Here is a 15313-nt window from a genome sequence, read left to right as displayed (position 1 = left end):
TGATATACAGATAAAGAGAGGTTTTCCTCATCCCGAGAAGCTCTGAGGAGGGACAGGCAACTGTGAAATGTCCTCCTCACTATAAGAGGTCCAAACTGGTACCGAGCACATCGACCACAAAGATTTATGACAATTATGAAAATACATTTTCATGCAAGAACCAACTGTATATCTCTCATCCTAATCAACCTGCAAATATATATTTTGTTATTTTTAAAACCTTGAAATAAACTCTGAGTATGGACATTTTGTGTGATTTCAATGGATACCAGGTTCAAATATAGTTCAGATTCACTGTACTTTAAAAAAAAAAAAAAAAAAAATCAGGTCATTTGTCAAGTGTTTGGTTTTGCTCTTGTCTCCACTGACATTTAGTTCATGTTCTATGTTGTGGGTGGTGTGTTGACACGCCTATTTCCCTCTTGTTTGAGGTCAGTTGTTTAGACGTCTTCTCAAACTTTCCACTCCCTGCTGTCTGTACGAGTGCCGTGCTCTGAGTTGTCCCCAGTTTGTTTCACCCCTGTCAGGTCTCTCCTGTCTGTTTGTTTGCTTCGTTCCAGCCTTTTTCCAAGTCAAGTCACATCCTGTCCGTCTGGTTTCCTTTTTACTCTTGTCTGATTTTTTCGCCTGTTGCCTTACCCTTTATGCTGATCACCTGTGTACTAAAACCGAGCCACACAACTATCCATTAACTGTCTGAACCAAAGTCTGAGTCGTGTTCGTATGTGTCCTGCATGTTAACGTTCAAGCCCTCAAGAGATCGCATCTGAATCACAGGCACAACTCTTTGTTCATCTTTTTTTTTCTTAATGTGCAATACATCTGAGCTATTTTTCTCCAACGTCTCATAGAGAAAATCATAATGCAAGTTTTTCTTCTTTAATCAGATGAAATCGGCACATGGCTTTAGAGTGTCCCTAAAAGTTGCACTGTTGTATTTTAAATAGATGTTTGTGAATTTTATATGTTTCTGTAATATGTTGTCATCACATTGATCATGTTGGACTTTCACATTCTTCAGTTTCTATTTAACATGAATAAAGTGTATTTATCTCTTGAGATTGTAGCTGCTGCTCATCAAGCAACATTTATTGCTATTGCTATAGTTTGTTCATTATTATTTGTAATGATGTATTTGTATTGTTTGCTTTTGCTCACTGAACCAACATTATTTCAATGTATGGCTCAAATAAAACCAAACAAGCGTCCATCTTTTTGTGTCAAAGGAAGGGAACCTTTATTGTTTCAAGAAGTAGAAGGAATAAAACATGAAAATGAAAGTATGAAAATGTATGTTTATTATATATAACTCTGGTGAGTCTGTATTTGTTGTGCCAAGAAAATGTTTTTAATTGGAAATAATATGGGAGTTGTACTTCAGTTGTTTTGGGGCGTATACATTGTTTTATTGTTAGCAAACAAAACACACGAAACAATTTATAATAGGAGTTAGAAATAATCCTGAATTAAATTTGTAAAGGTTGGAAGAAAACATCAGCTGCATAGAAGCAGTTTCTGTGCTCAGGATCTGGAAATGGTGATTCTTAAGCATAAGATAAAGTTAAAAAAAAAAACAATACATTCAAAGTATAATAATGATATGCTAAGGCATAGTTATTAGACAAACTCAGACAACAAGCCTTATTAGTATAAGACTGGAACTTACAATGATGACTATTTTCCTGATTGCGTCATGTCCCTCATTACAATTGTTTTATTTTTTTTATAAATATGCCCCGATTGACTGCATCCAATGTTCTCTCAATATCTTAACAGTGTAGCTCATTATGACCTGGTGGTGTATTCACGTTTATCATCGTTTTGAAATATTGTTTTGTATGTTGCATTCTTGAAACTAGACATTTCTAACGTATCCGAATAACAAGGAAACTACAGAAAATTCCCTCTTTTCCTTTCTCTTTTTTTAATACCAACACACACCAACACACATACGTTGGAATGTGGTCTGTGAGGTCTATATTTTTCATGCACGATCTCAACGCATTTTAAATTCCTGCTTTTAGTTGACAAATTACAAAGAGGTCAGTCGAATAAAGTCTGGCAATTTTCAATTTAACTCCGATTTATAGGTAGATATGATCAAACTGCACACTGCAAATACGTCAAGCTTGGGGATAAGATACCTCCACTTCTCTCACGCCTCCTAAACTCACGCCATAGAGATGCATTATACCCAGAAGACGTCAGCATCTCGAGGTGAAAAACAAGCTTCCTGTGCAAGATGCCCTTTTATTTCAATTTAATGACTCAAGTTACTATCAATCATGACAATATTTCGAAGGACATAAATAAACCTAATCAGTGTTGATTTGCTCTACTGCTGTATATCATTCATTCAGGTAAACAGCTTTACTGGCTTCAAATGAAGAGTGGAGCTGAGTATGTTGATTGCGCCCATGAAAAAGGTACTAAACTGTCTTCGCCAATGCAAAACAGCTTGTATTTACTGATGCTATTCAGAGGTGATTTGAACCTAAAGTATTGACCACCAGGTGTCTGACTCGCCATCCCACAGCGTGACACTTGGCTTGTGACCATGAGGAGGAGGTGCCTGGCTGTTGTAACTGAGTCTTTCCTTTCTGCTTTGTCAATGAACAAATATTAAACTGGTGGATTGAATGAAGGAAGGCTAAAGAAGCAAACATAACCGAGCAACAATGAGCATGAGCAGATGATATTTGGCAATTTGCAAGCCACATCCTCAGCTCTGCTGCTTATGCCACAAATGCATAAAACGCATCTTACTTCCGAGTAAAGAGGCTTTCTAATGTATAGGATGCATTGTCAAGAAGCCTCCTTAAGGCTAAACAACATTTGAACATGTTTTTCAATGCACATGGCTGTACTGTTGACTCATGTAAAAGCTTCACTGCACTTTTTCCGCTTTCCACTTTATCATAAATGTAGTTGAAATGGAATATCATTTATATTATTTACTGCAAGAAAACTATTCTGCAAACCGTTTCACATCCAAGACACACACACACACACACACACATATATGCACATGCTCTTTTACAGCCAACTTCCAGATGTGATAGTAAATGCAAAATAAAATTCACTCAAATCAAATACAAAGTGTGACTTTTCTTCTTCTTCTTCTTCTTCTTCTTATTATTATTATTCTATACTGTGTTCAAACTTTTCAGCTCAATTTAGTCCCAACACAGAAAGGACCTGCCAGTATTTGACCCTAACAATAATGTGCCTCTATGGATTCAGGGTCCTCAAAATATGGTCTTATTACTATTATGCTTTTTTTGATCATTTTTAAAAGACATATTTTTCTCTGAACTTACTTTCATTATTCTCTCTTGATGGAAGGGTTAGGGTTAGAATGGTTTGACTGGCTGGTTTTCTCTCTGCAGCCTCTGTGTGTCTCCCTCACAGACTCAGAACAGGAAATAGAAAAAAAAAAAAAAAAAGAGCAGAGAGCAGCTGATAAAAACAAGGAAGTAAAAAAACGCAGTCGGATTGGAGCTGGAGCTGCTGTTTTCTCGCTGTAAAGTGAAAGCAGAGCTGTCGACAGCTTAGTAATAACATTCATTTCACAACAGCTGAGCTAAGGAAGTGAGCCGTCGACACAAAATCTGAAAACAAGCCCAAAGAGAGAGAGAGAGAAGAGGCTCAGACGAGTGAGTATCCACCGTGTGTGTGTATGTGTGTGAGAGAATGAGTGAGTGAATGAGTGTGTATGTGTGTGAGAGAGAGAGTGACTGAGACAGACAGCAGGAAAGGGGAGAGAAAGAGAAGGGGGAAGGAAGGTTACTGCACCTTTTCTGTCACTTGTTGACGTCAACTGCATAGAAACACACACACACGTTATGTTGAAGGTGCAGAGGAAACACACTCAGCACTTCTTATCCAGGAGTCTGTAAACAAACTGTGTGTGTTTGCATACAAAGGCGGGCTCAGGGCTGCTAATGGGTGCAGTCGTGTGTTATGCAAAACTTCAGAATCATTCTTGTGTGTGTGTGTCTGTGTATATATATACACACACACATACACACACACAGACACACTCGTGGTTATTATGTTATATCTTTACCCATGGTGCACCTTTCACGCAAAGCAGCAGCATTAACAAAGAAACGTATAGACACAAGCCACAATAGTAACATGTAATTACCGTTTTGAGGCAGATAGAAATGAACCTCACCTGAGATTGCGCAATTCCAGGCAAACTGGATTGAGTTGTTTCGCCACTCTCCCCTTTGTATTGTTTGCAGACACCTTTTTGATTTATCCTAGGGCTGAGCAAAAACATAGATTTAATTGATTTTTCGAATTTGTGGCTAATTAAGGTTTTTATTTTGCAAATTCTTTAAAAAAATTTTTTTTTAGGTCAAATTGCAAAACGCATAATTTTCACGGTTTCGTTTCAGAACCGTTTCATATTTAAACTGCAGCATTTTGAAACTGATGCCCATTTAAATGTACATGACAGAAATGCTGAAAACAATATGGTGCTGTTGGGTGTTTTTGTAATAAAACATTTATGCGGAGATGGCTTTGCAGTGTTTTTCAAAACGGATCCCAAGGTGGAACCTCTGGAAAAGTGGCATTTTTAGTGTCACCGATCAACATTGTTGTGTAAATGGGCACCTTAGACGTCTAAGCCTCGTTTAGAAGTGAAAGTAAAACATTTTTGTGTGTGCGTTTCATGGACATCGGAGTTGGAATTTACAGCACATCTGTATGTATGTATGTATGTATATATATATTTAGATATATATATATATATATAAATAAAAGACTACATTGAGCAGATCGAACTGAATATGAAATGAAACGGTTGCATCAATTAAAAATGAAATTGAATTAGATAAGATACCCTTACATGTTCAAGTCTCTAATCAGGAGTAGTGGTTAGAGCTGATGCCTCACAATGAGAAAAGTTTGATCCAATCAACTCCACTGTAAAGTGATATAGGCGTTGGATGGATGGGTAATATCTGTGTTTATATTGCACCTTAAAAACAAACTTGGCAAAGTTCTTCCACGGAAATCAACTAACGTCAACAGTCAAACAAATGTGCAACAGTCAGTGTAAGATGATAAAATAACAGGAATAAACAAAAGGCAAATAGAGAATAATCACAATGTAAAAAAGCAATGTGGACTAACAGAGTGAAATTCAATTAAAATAAATAAGAAACCATTCCAACTTTATCTGAATGAAATTCTCAAAAAGTAAAGATGTAGTGGTTCTCTGGCACAGCGAGAATATCTGCTTATTTCTCCTCCGACTGCCAAAAAAACATGAATTTCTGGGAAACTGTCAACTCCAGATTGCCTGCAAGTGTAATTATTGTGTGTGATTAAAGTTCTAGTTCAAGAATTATTATGACGCTCCACAAGGGCAATTGGAGTCGCAGCCAGTGACGGAAAAAAAACAGGAAACTTAAAACATGAGACAAGAAAACCTAAAAGACTTATATCGGACTGATCATGACAGAAAACGCTGCTTTAGTCTTTCAGTCACATATCTGGGCATCTGGTGTCTGCATCCAGATGGGAGCAGCTGGATCTGGTGGTCGACGAGGTGAGCGGGCGACATGTCCAGGGTCCAGGACCGAGCAAGTCTGATGTGGATGAAGCGGATAAATAAAATGCACCTGTGTTCATTGTCCATACTATGCCAGCCCATACCATATGTATATGTTATGGACAACGGACACAGGTGCATGTTATTGATGGCATTTTGAATGCACAGAGATACTGTGACGAGATCCTGAGGCCCATTGTTGTGCCATTCATTCATCCACGACCATCACCTCATGTTACAGCATGATAATGCATGACCCCATGTTGCAAGGATCTGTACACAATTCCTGGAAGCTGAAAACATCCCACTTCTTGCATGGCCAGCGTCCTCACCGGACATGTCACCCATTGAGCATGTTTGGGATGCTCTGGATCGACATATAAAACAGCGTGTTCCGGTTCCTGCCAATATCAAGCAACATGGCACAGCCATTGGACCATCTCATCAGCATCTTGATATGCCACACCTGTGAGGTGGGATGGATTATGTCAGCAAAGGAGAAGTGCTCACCAACACAGATTTAGACAAATCTGTCAACAATATTTGAGAGAAATGGGCCTTTTGCATACATAGAAAAAGTCTGAGATCGTTGAGTTCAGCTCATGAAAAATGTGAGCGAAAACAAAAGTGTTGCGTTTATATTTCTGTTATTGTTCCATCTTTATTTTAATGTCTGGTTCAAGTCTTCTGCTAAGCCACATTTAAGTGACACTTTGCATGAGCTGTTTGGACCAATCCTACACAATTTTGAATAACTGTTTTTTTTTTCTGACCTGAACTCATTTACAAACTACAATGAAAGGAAATGTAAACAAAGCAACTGAGCTAACATTCAGGTAGCAGCTGACATTCATTACGGATGTAAACTAATGGTAATCTAACATTGCTAATGCATTACAGGTGGAGCGGATGCAACATTAATGTAACGTACTGTCACACATCTTTTCTATTGCTGTCAAATGGAATGAAATAAATAATCTCCGGGAAAAACATTAATATTTAGAGCAAAACGTATGCAATTATTCTTTTGAAGCTGGATCTGATGGCTTTGTGTGATCCATTTGTTTTACAGACATGTGACCAATGAGACGCTTTGTAATCTGCAGATATGTACAATGGAGGGATTTAAGGAATCGCCTCACGTCCAGCTTCTTAATGCAGAAGCACACAATGTTACAAACAGTCATAAAGGAGGAGAAACAAATGTTGCCTGGAGTCTTAATGGTTTATTGATGGTGCCGCTCTCCAGTGGGCAGGATTTTAGCGGAATGGGAAGCAATGCTGCTTCTTGGTAGAGAGGACAGGTTCAGCTGACGCCTAATGTGCAAGATGAATAGAGGGAGTATATCAGCAGCTGTTAAGGATTGTTTTTATGCAAGACAAAAGTAACGGGCAGCGAGCCCGATAATTGTGCCTGTTTTTCGAAAAATAACAATTTACATTTCTCATTACTGTCAGACACGGTGGAATTACACAGATATTCCCAGCTCGTGTTGCAGAATGGGCACTGGGTACTGTTTCCCTGGACTGTGCCTCCTGGAATCATCTGTGGTGGGAATATTATATCAGAGAGGATTAGACTGAGGAATCTTGGACTTTCCCTTGTGCAAATATGAGAAGTGTTCACAGAAGGTCACAGCTATTAATAGCCCGTCGTCCCCTCTTCCTGTGTGTGTCTCCTATAGGGCTTACATCCTGGATCCCAACAGGGTTTTTTTTGTGTTTTGTTATCAGCCATCATGGACCACAATGGGGACCGTCAGGAAGGAGCCATGGGACCGAAAGATGAGGAGCTGCCACAGATGGACGGGTCATGTGACGCATGCGAGCCTGACGAGGCCAAGCCAGCGACACAAGTGTGCCACACCTGCAGCTTTGCCTTCTGCCCCGTCCACGCCGAAACACACTCCAGCAGCACACATCATGTCCTCATGCCTTACAAGTGTGAACAGGGGACACAGGCTAATGGTGTTGGCACCAACAGAGGCCCGAGCGCCGAGGCTGAGGCCGATAAGGCAAGTGCTGATGGCTCAAACCCAGGAATGGCACCACTTGGAGTGCCAGTAGCTAAAGGGGATGAGCCCGGCGCTAAAGAAGAAAGGGAACAGGCCCAAGACCGTGTACACGATGGAGCAGAGGGTGCAGAGGCTGCAGAAGGAGAAAGTGAGGCTGGGAAAAAGGATTTCGTGACAGTTGAGAGACTGCGTTGCATAGAGCACGGAGAGGAAGGCTCCCTGTACTGTAAACCAGACGAGAAAATCATCTGCGTGGTGTGTGCCGTGCAGGGTGAACACAGGAAACACGAGATCATTACTCTGCGCGAGGCCTACATGTGGCAGAAGGTAAGCGGCGCACTCGCAACATGACGGGTTTATAACAGCGGTGTGTGATTTACTGGAGGCTCTATATTGTCCCATCATCACAGTGGCCTGCTCCACAACATCTGTAGTTCCACAGCATAATGTATTCAGAGCATCACCTATCTAGTTTGCATTTCTAATTCAGTATTAAGTAGTGTGCCAATAGCTGTAGGCCCTGTAGTCTTTAAGTCAACTCACTGGGGCTCTGTAAATTCGCTGTGTAATACTTTAAACTTAACAATGTCTCATGGTCACCCACATGATTGCAATGATGACACAATTTAACATAAAAGCTTTCTCTGAAAGCTGAAATAGGGAACACAAGGTTTCCAATAAGAGACCGTACTGTCCGTTTGGCTTGGCTCCATTTATGGCTTCACCCTTTCTCCATTTTCTCAGATGGCTCATGACTTTAAGCTCATTTAATAGGCCCAAATGGGTCACCAGTTCTTAAGTGCAGAATTGTATTTGGACCAAGAAAATGGATTTTGGGAAGAAATCTATCACCACTTTGGGTTCACTGAGGATTATTGTGCCATTTCCAGTCAGATGTCGAGCACACTGAACCACATTTGGACTGAGTTGTTGCAATGAGGACCCATTTACAGAGACCTGATCTGATTAATAACTGGGGCTGAGTTCATTTTGAGGAGGCAACGTTTGTGTCGGTGAACACAAGCTAAATCAGAAGCCTCATTAGCAAATCATCCCACAAGGTCGACTCATTTTGCAGCAGAGACAACGTTGTTGTCCTCTGCCCTGTGGCTACACGTCTGAAAAACAAAAGTAGAACAGTACACTTGACTGACGGCGGTTACATCACAGTCACATATGGATTGACGAGACAGAGGGTCACATGTGAGCCCATGGGCTATGGTATTTACTCCAAACCTACCCAGGCTTTAATCCTGCGCCTTTTATCAGTGTAATCAAGTTAAGAGCCCTTTATCTGTTGGATTTGTGATGATTTCCCTCGCCTGTACCTTGCTTTGAGGATGTCAGTATATACAGTTTAATAGGCAAATGCGCTTTTGATTGACATAGTTTGATCATCATCCCAAATGTTCACCACAGAATATTGTCATTATCACGACTGAGATGTTCCATCCTTTGTTTCAACACTTTTTTAAACTTAAACTGGCTTTGTTCATTCGAAAACAGATCATTAATGGATCATTAATCGCTTGATACTCTTGACCGAACCGCAAACTAAATGTGTGTTATTTGTTTATTTAAGTTGCAAGGAGAAAATATGCGATTCATGTACTGGCGTTTTCTTTGTAGTGTGTTTACTGTTTCTTGGTCTGTCTTGCCTGCAGAGCAGGGAGGGCTACGACCTGGTGGGCTCCACACATCAGATGGGTGAGAGGATCAAGGCGAAGTGGACCAATAGTGAGGTGAGTGCAAACTCCCTGTCCATCTCACTCCACTTCAACCGCCGTGTGAGATCTACTGTAACCATCATTTTTTTTTTTTTAGAAAACCCTGCCATGTCCAAGCTGCTCTAATTTAGTAATGAGCTGCAACAGGTCCTGTCGGGTAAAATGAGAATTAATCCACAGGTGTTTAAAGAAAAAGGATATGACTCTTTCAAGGACATGCAGCATGCCGTGGTTTACATTGTATGAGTGCGCCTTTGTATTTGCTCAGGATTTCCTTTCAAACACACAGTATGTCTCATTGTGAAGATGTCATGCTCACTTACATTGTTTGCCCACGTTAATGGATCTGACATCCTACCTTGAACACGTGTTTGCTTGTTCTTTTATGCTTTGAAAAAAATAAGCAGTTGATGTACAGCCACCATGTATATATTACATACTCTTTTGCAAGGGATTGTGTACCACCTACTGTCTCAATTACTTTTTGATTTGATTTATCCTGTGATTAATATGTAGAGTGAAGTTACACCACAGTTAGAAACAAACTTTCAAGCATCTCAATGGCCTATGACTTCTAAGGCCGTCTACGGTATTGTGTGGGTCACGTTTCACTCAAACCCACAGACATAACTAAGCCAAGCTGTTACTCAGTTACTCCCAAAACATTAACTCTCCAGACGCTGGAGGTCCAGCTTTATATTGCAAATGCAAATGTGTGTTTGCGTTGTCCCATTTTGGAAAACCTTGTTTCTATAGGAAGCTCAGTTTTTCTATGTCTCCGAACCAAGATTTAAAGGACAAAAACAAATGTTTACAGTGAGCACTTTACTGATTTTTGACTCAGCCGTTACAGCTGTAAGCCGTGCAGCCGTATAGAAAGTGAGCGGTGCAGACACAGCAGTCGAGAACGAGATAAAGAGGGATTAGGAGGAGATTGTCATAAAAGCATTCGTCAGCGAACACGATTGGCAATTATTTCAATTCATAAGATCTGTGAAGGAGGTGGCAAGATAAATCTGTGTGTTGGTTTGAGTTTGAGAGGATCTAATTCTACTTGAAGCATGGCAGCATTGTGTGGTCACTGACTCATGACATTTTGAGGCGTCACTTGATGTCACTTGTTGACTCAGAGGTTGTATTTTAAGTGAATATGAATTAGACCGAGTGATTAATGAGATGCTGAATACCCTCAGGTCAGCTTTAAACTCTTGTTGAACTCGGTGAGTTGACTAAAACTTTTGGTAATCAGCCCAGGACTCAGTGGGTGGATATGCTATATTATACGCTGTGTTGAATTAGAATGGGTTTCTGATAGTTTCAGACTTCCCCATAAACGAATGAGATGAAAAAAAAAAAATGGAAGTAATTTAAACATATTGGACCATGATTCAGCACGAATGTTTAAAGATTGTCTACCAAGAGGAATAAGTCGTCTTAAAATTCATGCATTTCAATCTTAATATATTTCTGTTTTTCGGCTCAGTCATAAAACCCGATCAATTCTTTATTGAAATAAAACCCTCCATACTCACACCGTCTTACTGGAGGTGGATCAGTATTCAGTGTGCTGTTTTTATTCTTATACTAAGAAAGTGTCTATCATATTCGAGTCATCAAGCCATCATTGAAACCTTACTTTTTTTTTTTTTTTTTTAATTGAACCTTCCCATTGTTGCCATCATCCCAAGGTTCATGGTACGATTCATATGCGCTCACCTTTACCTTGACGTCAACCAAACACAAACCTACTCAAGCTGAATTTTCAGGACAAGTCAACCTTGAAAACAGTTGCTGTATTTCCATTACAGATGCCATAGTGGGGTCATGTTGTGCCGCTGAAAATAAATCTCGAACCACGCAAGAGTTGCGGGTTGTGCAGCGAGAAATGCAACGCTGAAAGGCAGGATCGGGAACGCACAGCTACGGTTTCATTTATTTACCAGCAAAAGCAGCAGCACCTGCTCTCGCTCCCTCTCAACCACCTCAACGGCCCCCGTTCTGCCTCGTGCGCTGCTTTTATAACAGTGTCAGAAACCATCGGAGAGCAGTGGCACCCAGGAGCATCGCTGAATACCTGCAGAGATGTGACCCGAGCTCAGTGGCATAATGTAAAAGGTTAATTTGACTGGCCGGTGAGAGATAACACTTCTTTCTGGCAGCCGGCAGCCGTCCCGAGTTCACGTCTGTTATCGTACTGAAATATCAATGGTGCCCCAAGGATTTCCTGGACATTTAGTCTTGTGCTGTTTCACTATAGAAGTGCACTGTGCCTGGTGAAAAGCACTTTCCCGGCTCTCTCACGGGGCGCTACGTTTGAGACCAGTATGTGGATTTGTCGGCGCGTCCCCTCTGCTCTCTCAAATGTCAGCGCCTCTTATTATGCATGACGGGCAACCATCAGAGTGACTCCTCCAGGTGAGAGAGGTGTGTGTTTGGGTGTGTAGTGTGCGCACAAAGACAGAAAGGGGAGCTCATGGTGGAGGTTAAATTGCTTGCTATTGACTTTCTGGATGACTTCAGAGAGGAAGAGGTCTGAGCTGTTGTCTGCAAGGAGATGAATGGATTTAACCCTTCGCTCCAGTTTGCCTATTTAATCTAGCCCATCTAATTATGTACTTTGCCACAGGCACAGTGATTTTAATCTCTCAAAGTACATAATGCATTTTTTGACCAAAGGCTGGAATATAATGCAAAAAAAAAAAAAAACTTTGATAAAGCTGCATACATATTTATGTGGGACCGGAGGCGTAACCTAACACAAGGGTTCTCGATGGGTGACAATAGGTAACACAAGCTGACTCGCTGGATGACAGAGAGCTGGAAATGATATGTGAAGCATGTTGTGGCTTCAGACGGGGACAGCAGGTAGTTGCATATTTACCACATCTCATGTTTTATTTACCCGTGGCTTATTTTTGCTGCACCGGGTGTTGTCAAAGCCACATGCTGCCTGGAGAGCTGCACTCTGAAGCTTCAGAGAAAGGAGCTGCGATATTTGGAAGCAGCGTCGCCGCAGCCCAGTCACAAATGTGTGTATATGTGTGTGTGCAGTGGCTACACCCATTTTCCCTGCCTCTTAAAATCTACAAGAGCAGCAGACACATTAAAGCCGTCTTAGGAAGACGAGGCAGAGGAACAGACAGGAAAAGCATGAAAAGACTTGGCTGCTGCTACTGTTCATCCTGCTTTTTCTGCTCCTGCTCCACCTTATCCTCTTCTTTCCACTCTCTTCTCCCGTTTGCTATTTAAGCCCGTCTCCCCTTTTCTATCTCAGCATTTTAATTGAATTACTCGCTATCATTCCCCAGAAAGTTTCTTGGCTGACATTGCTTCACTCTAAACCAATAAAAAGGTGCTGGATATTGAAACTCTGCTGTTATAAAACTGAAGACCTTCTGTCTTATTTTTCTGCTCCTATTTGCACCCTTGCCGCTTCTTTTTTTATATTGCTTTACTTCACGGTTGCAGAGCTTGTGTTTTTCCAAATGAACTTTCTGTGCGTCGCTCCGTTGTGTTATGGGCTAAATTGGAAAATCTAATTTCTAGGACGGATAAAAGAGAGTGTGAGACAAAGAGAGAGTGGTGTTCACTTGGAACCGGGCCACTATTGCCAAGGGCAAGGACAGTTCAAATCCATTTACTCCTAATGTTCTATTAATGCTTTTTAGGCCTTTTAAAAAGGCATCACACAACACAGAGCTCGGCAGAAGCAACAGGGTCAGCTCAGTTTTGGAAAATCATCACAAAGAATTAACCCTTTCAACGCTTGCAGGAATTCCTTTTGACATTTGAAAACTGATGAGACGTTGCAACCACATCAATTTGAAGGAAAAATTCTAAAACATTGTTCATGCACTGGTCATGAAACAGCACTATTTTTTCTTTTAACGTATCCACCCGAAAGTGTTTAATGGCTTGAGGTACGTATTCAAACACAATAATTAGCTGTTCACACATTTGAAGTTGAATAGAAATGAAAGGCTTTGGTCCACATAATGCATTTGTTATGATGTGCCTTTTGAAGTGATGCTGTGGTTAGAGAGGTTGAGATTAAAAGCATGGTACGATTTGCCTGTAGATAATAATATGAGCTCTTTCTTTTTTTGTTCATTAATTTTTATTTTTGTGCATCCTGATGTCCCACCAACTGTTGTTTTCATACTGATCTATTTTTACTCCCGGGGGATTTTTTTTTTTTCTACATTACCACATTACCGTGATAATATAAGATCATTTCTTTTTGGCTCACTCACTTTCTCGTCATCAGGAGAAGTGTTTCAGCAGCATTTCAGATTTTCAGTGAACCCATGGCTATCTCACGGTCTCAAAAAGTGACTGACACCTGATATCGTACAGCAACAATGCACAACGTGTTTGAGACTATACGACAAAGAAATCATTTGGCTCAACTAATCTGCTTGTGAACGACTCACCTTTACTTCGAAGTGAGCTTACTCGGTATGCAAGCCAAACGTCCTACCTTTGTAAGAGGCCCGCTCATCCCTCGTCTTTACGCCGACTCTGTCCTTGCAGAGCAGCATGCTGCCGTCTCTCCTGAGGCCTCATTTTGTGGCCTCAGCTTGCAGCAATGCAAATGAGGATTAGCACGCATGAATGCTCCTTCCTTGCGAGCGGGACAAACTCGGAGTAACTCAGGCACTGACTGAAAGGTCCAATGGCAGAGGGCCCCCGCTCTGCTGACACAAAGAACACTGATCCAGGATCACGGCCTCCATCTGCCACGGGGGCTGTGGGGAGGCAGTTGAAGGCAGGGGGGGTGGAGGTCCTGGAGATTGGGAGAGATAGCGATGGAATGTGTCAAATCAATGATAAATGTAGCAGCACGACACGAGTTAAAGCGTATGAGATCATAACATATGTTTATGCGCCATGATTTATGACCAGGTTTCTTACCATTCAGATATGTTTTCTTGTTCTTTTTCATTTGCTTTGCCTTTCATTTATGTACATTGTTTAATTTGTAAATAATTTGAAGCAAGTTTAAATCCAATGTATACAATGGGATGTCAGGTGTGTCCTTCATAACGGCCGAATATCAATTATTGGAATGGCGGGTCCTGATCGATTTTCCAAAATTAAGTTGGAAAACATTAGATATTTAAGGAGTTTAACTTGACATTAAAAATAATGTGCCACAAATATCACATTTTAGTTCCAGGGGCTGATAGTAAATGTCTTTCAATACATCAACACATTTCTGTTCTACCTATACTATATCTTCATACAATTCATGTCGAAGTGCGTCTAAGTAAACAAAGTAAATGTCAAACGTCGGGTCTTATTTCAATCCGTTGTTGGCTATTCAATCCTCCGCCTCATGCTGTCCTTGTTACAGTGTCCTTGGACAAGACACTGAACCTCATGTTGCCCTCAATAGTCTGCAAGCACCTGGTATAAAAGCTGTCCCCATTGGTGTGTGAGCGTGTGATTGAGTGAGTGAATGGATGCATGTAACAAATCATGTAAAGCTACCTGCTGAAGAAGTCCGATGTGCTTCAGCACAAAAGTCCATTTCTGCTTTGTCTTTTACCACATTCAAAGATACTTTTTACAAGTGCGGAGAAGAAGTGGAACATGTCGCTGGTCCAACGCACTTGTAATTTATTGGCGCTGATCTACCAGACATATATTCAGGGTATCGATTTTGCTGAAGCAAAAGAGAAAAGAACTCTTGGCTTTCGAATTAGATGCTAAGTAACTCTTTCTGTCTTATTTGGGGTGAACGATGAGCATGTTTTTTCTTTACTCATACAAAGCAAGTAAATTAAAAGTGTTGCTTCTTTCGCTTGGTTTAATGGGCAATTTGGAGAATCTGATTGCTTGTGCAGAAATGGCAAATACACGATAAAACTTTGGTCCCCTTGGGGGCCATGGCTCTGCCAACCTTAGTAAAGACTGATGATTCTTTGCTTCACTGGAGAGAGAGGGAGAGAGAGAGGGAGAAAGAGAAAGAGAGAGAGAGAGAGACTGTGGGCAAACAA

The 15313-nt window shown here is 40.9% G+C and overlaps 1 protein-coding gene across 2 annotated transcripts in view; it reads left to right on the top strand.

Annotated features, from left to right (window-relative positions):
- Positions 1-3487: 3487 nt before the first annotated feature.
- trim44 (tripartite motif containing 44) overlaps positions 3488-15313 on the top strand; it is a 46480-nt gene continuing 34654 nt past the window's right edge. Inside the window, exons 1-3 of one of the 2 annotated variants that reach the window (XM_080504914.1) lie at positions 3488-3656; positions 7304-7911; positions 9249-9326. In XM_080504914.1, the coding sequence (XP_080361040.1) occupies positions 7309-7911; positions 9249-9326 (681 nt within the window). In that variant the 5' untranslated portion in view covers positions 3488-3656; positions 7304-7308. Of the gene's footprint in view, positions 3657-7254; positions 7912-9248; positions 9327-15313 lie in introns of both variants that reach the window. The other variant, XM_080504913.1, reaches the window with a different exon arrangement.

This window comes from Blennius ocellaris (genome assembly GCF_963422515.1).
Source record: "Blennius ocellaris genome assembly, chromosome: 11".
NCBI lineage: Eukaryota > Metazoa > Chordata > Actinopteri > Blenniiformes > Blenniidae > Blennius > Blennius ocellaris.
Note: the sequence above shows the minus strand (reverse complement) of the source record. Positions and strands in the feature narration are given on the sequence as shown.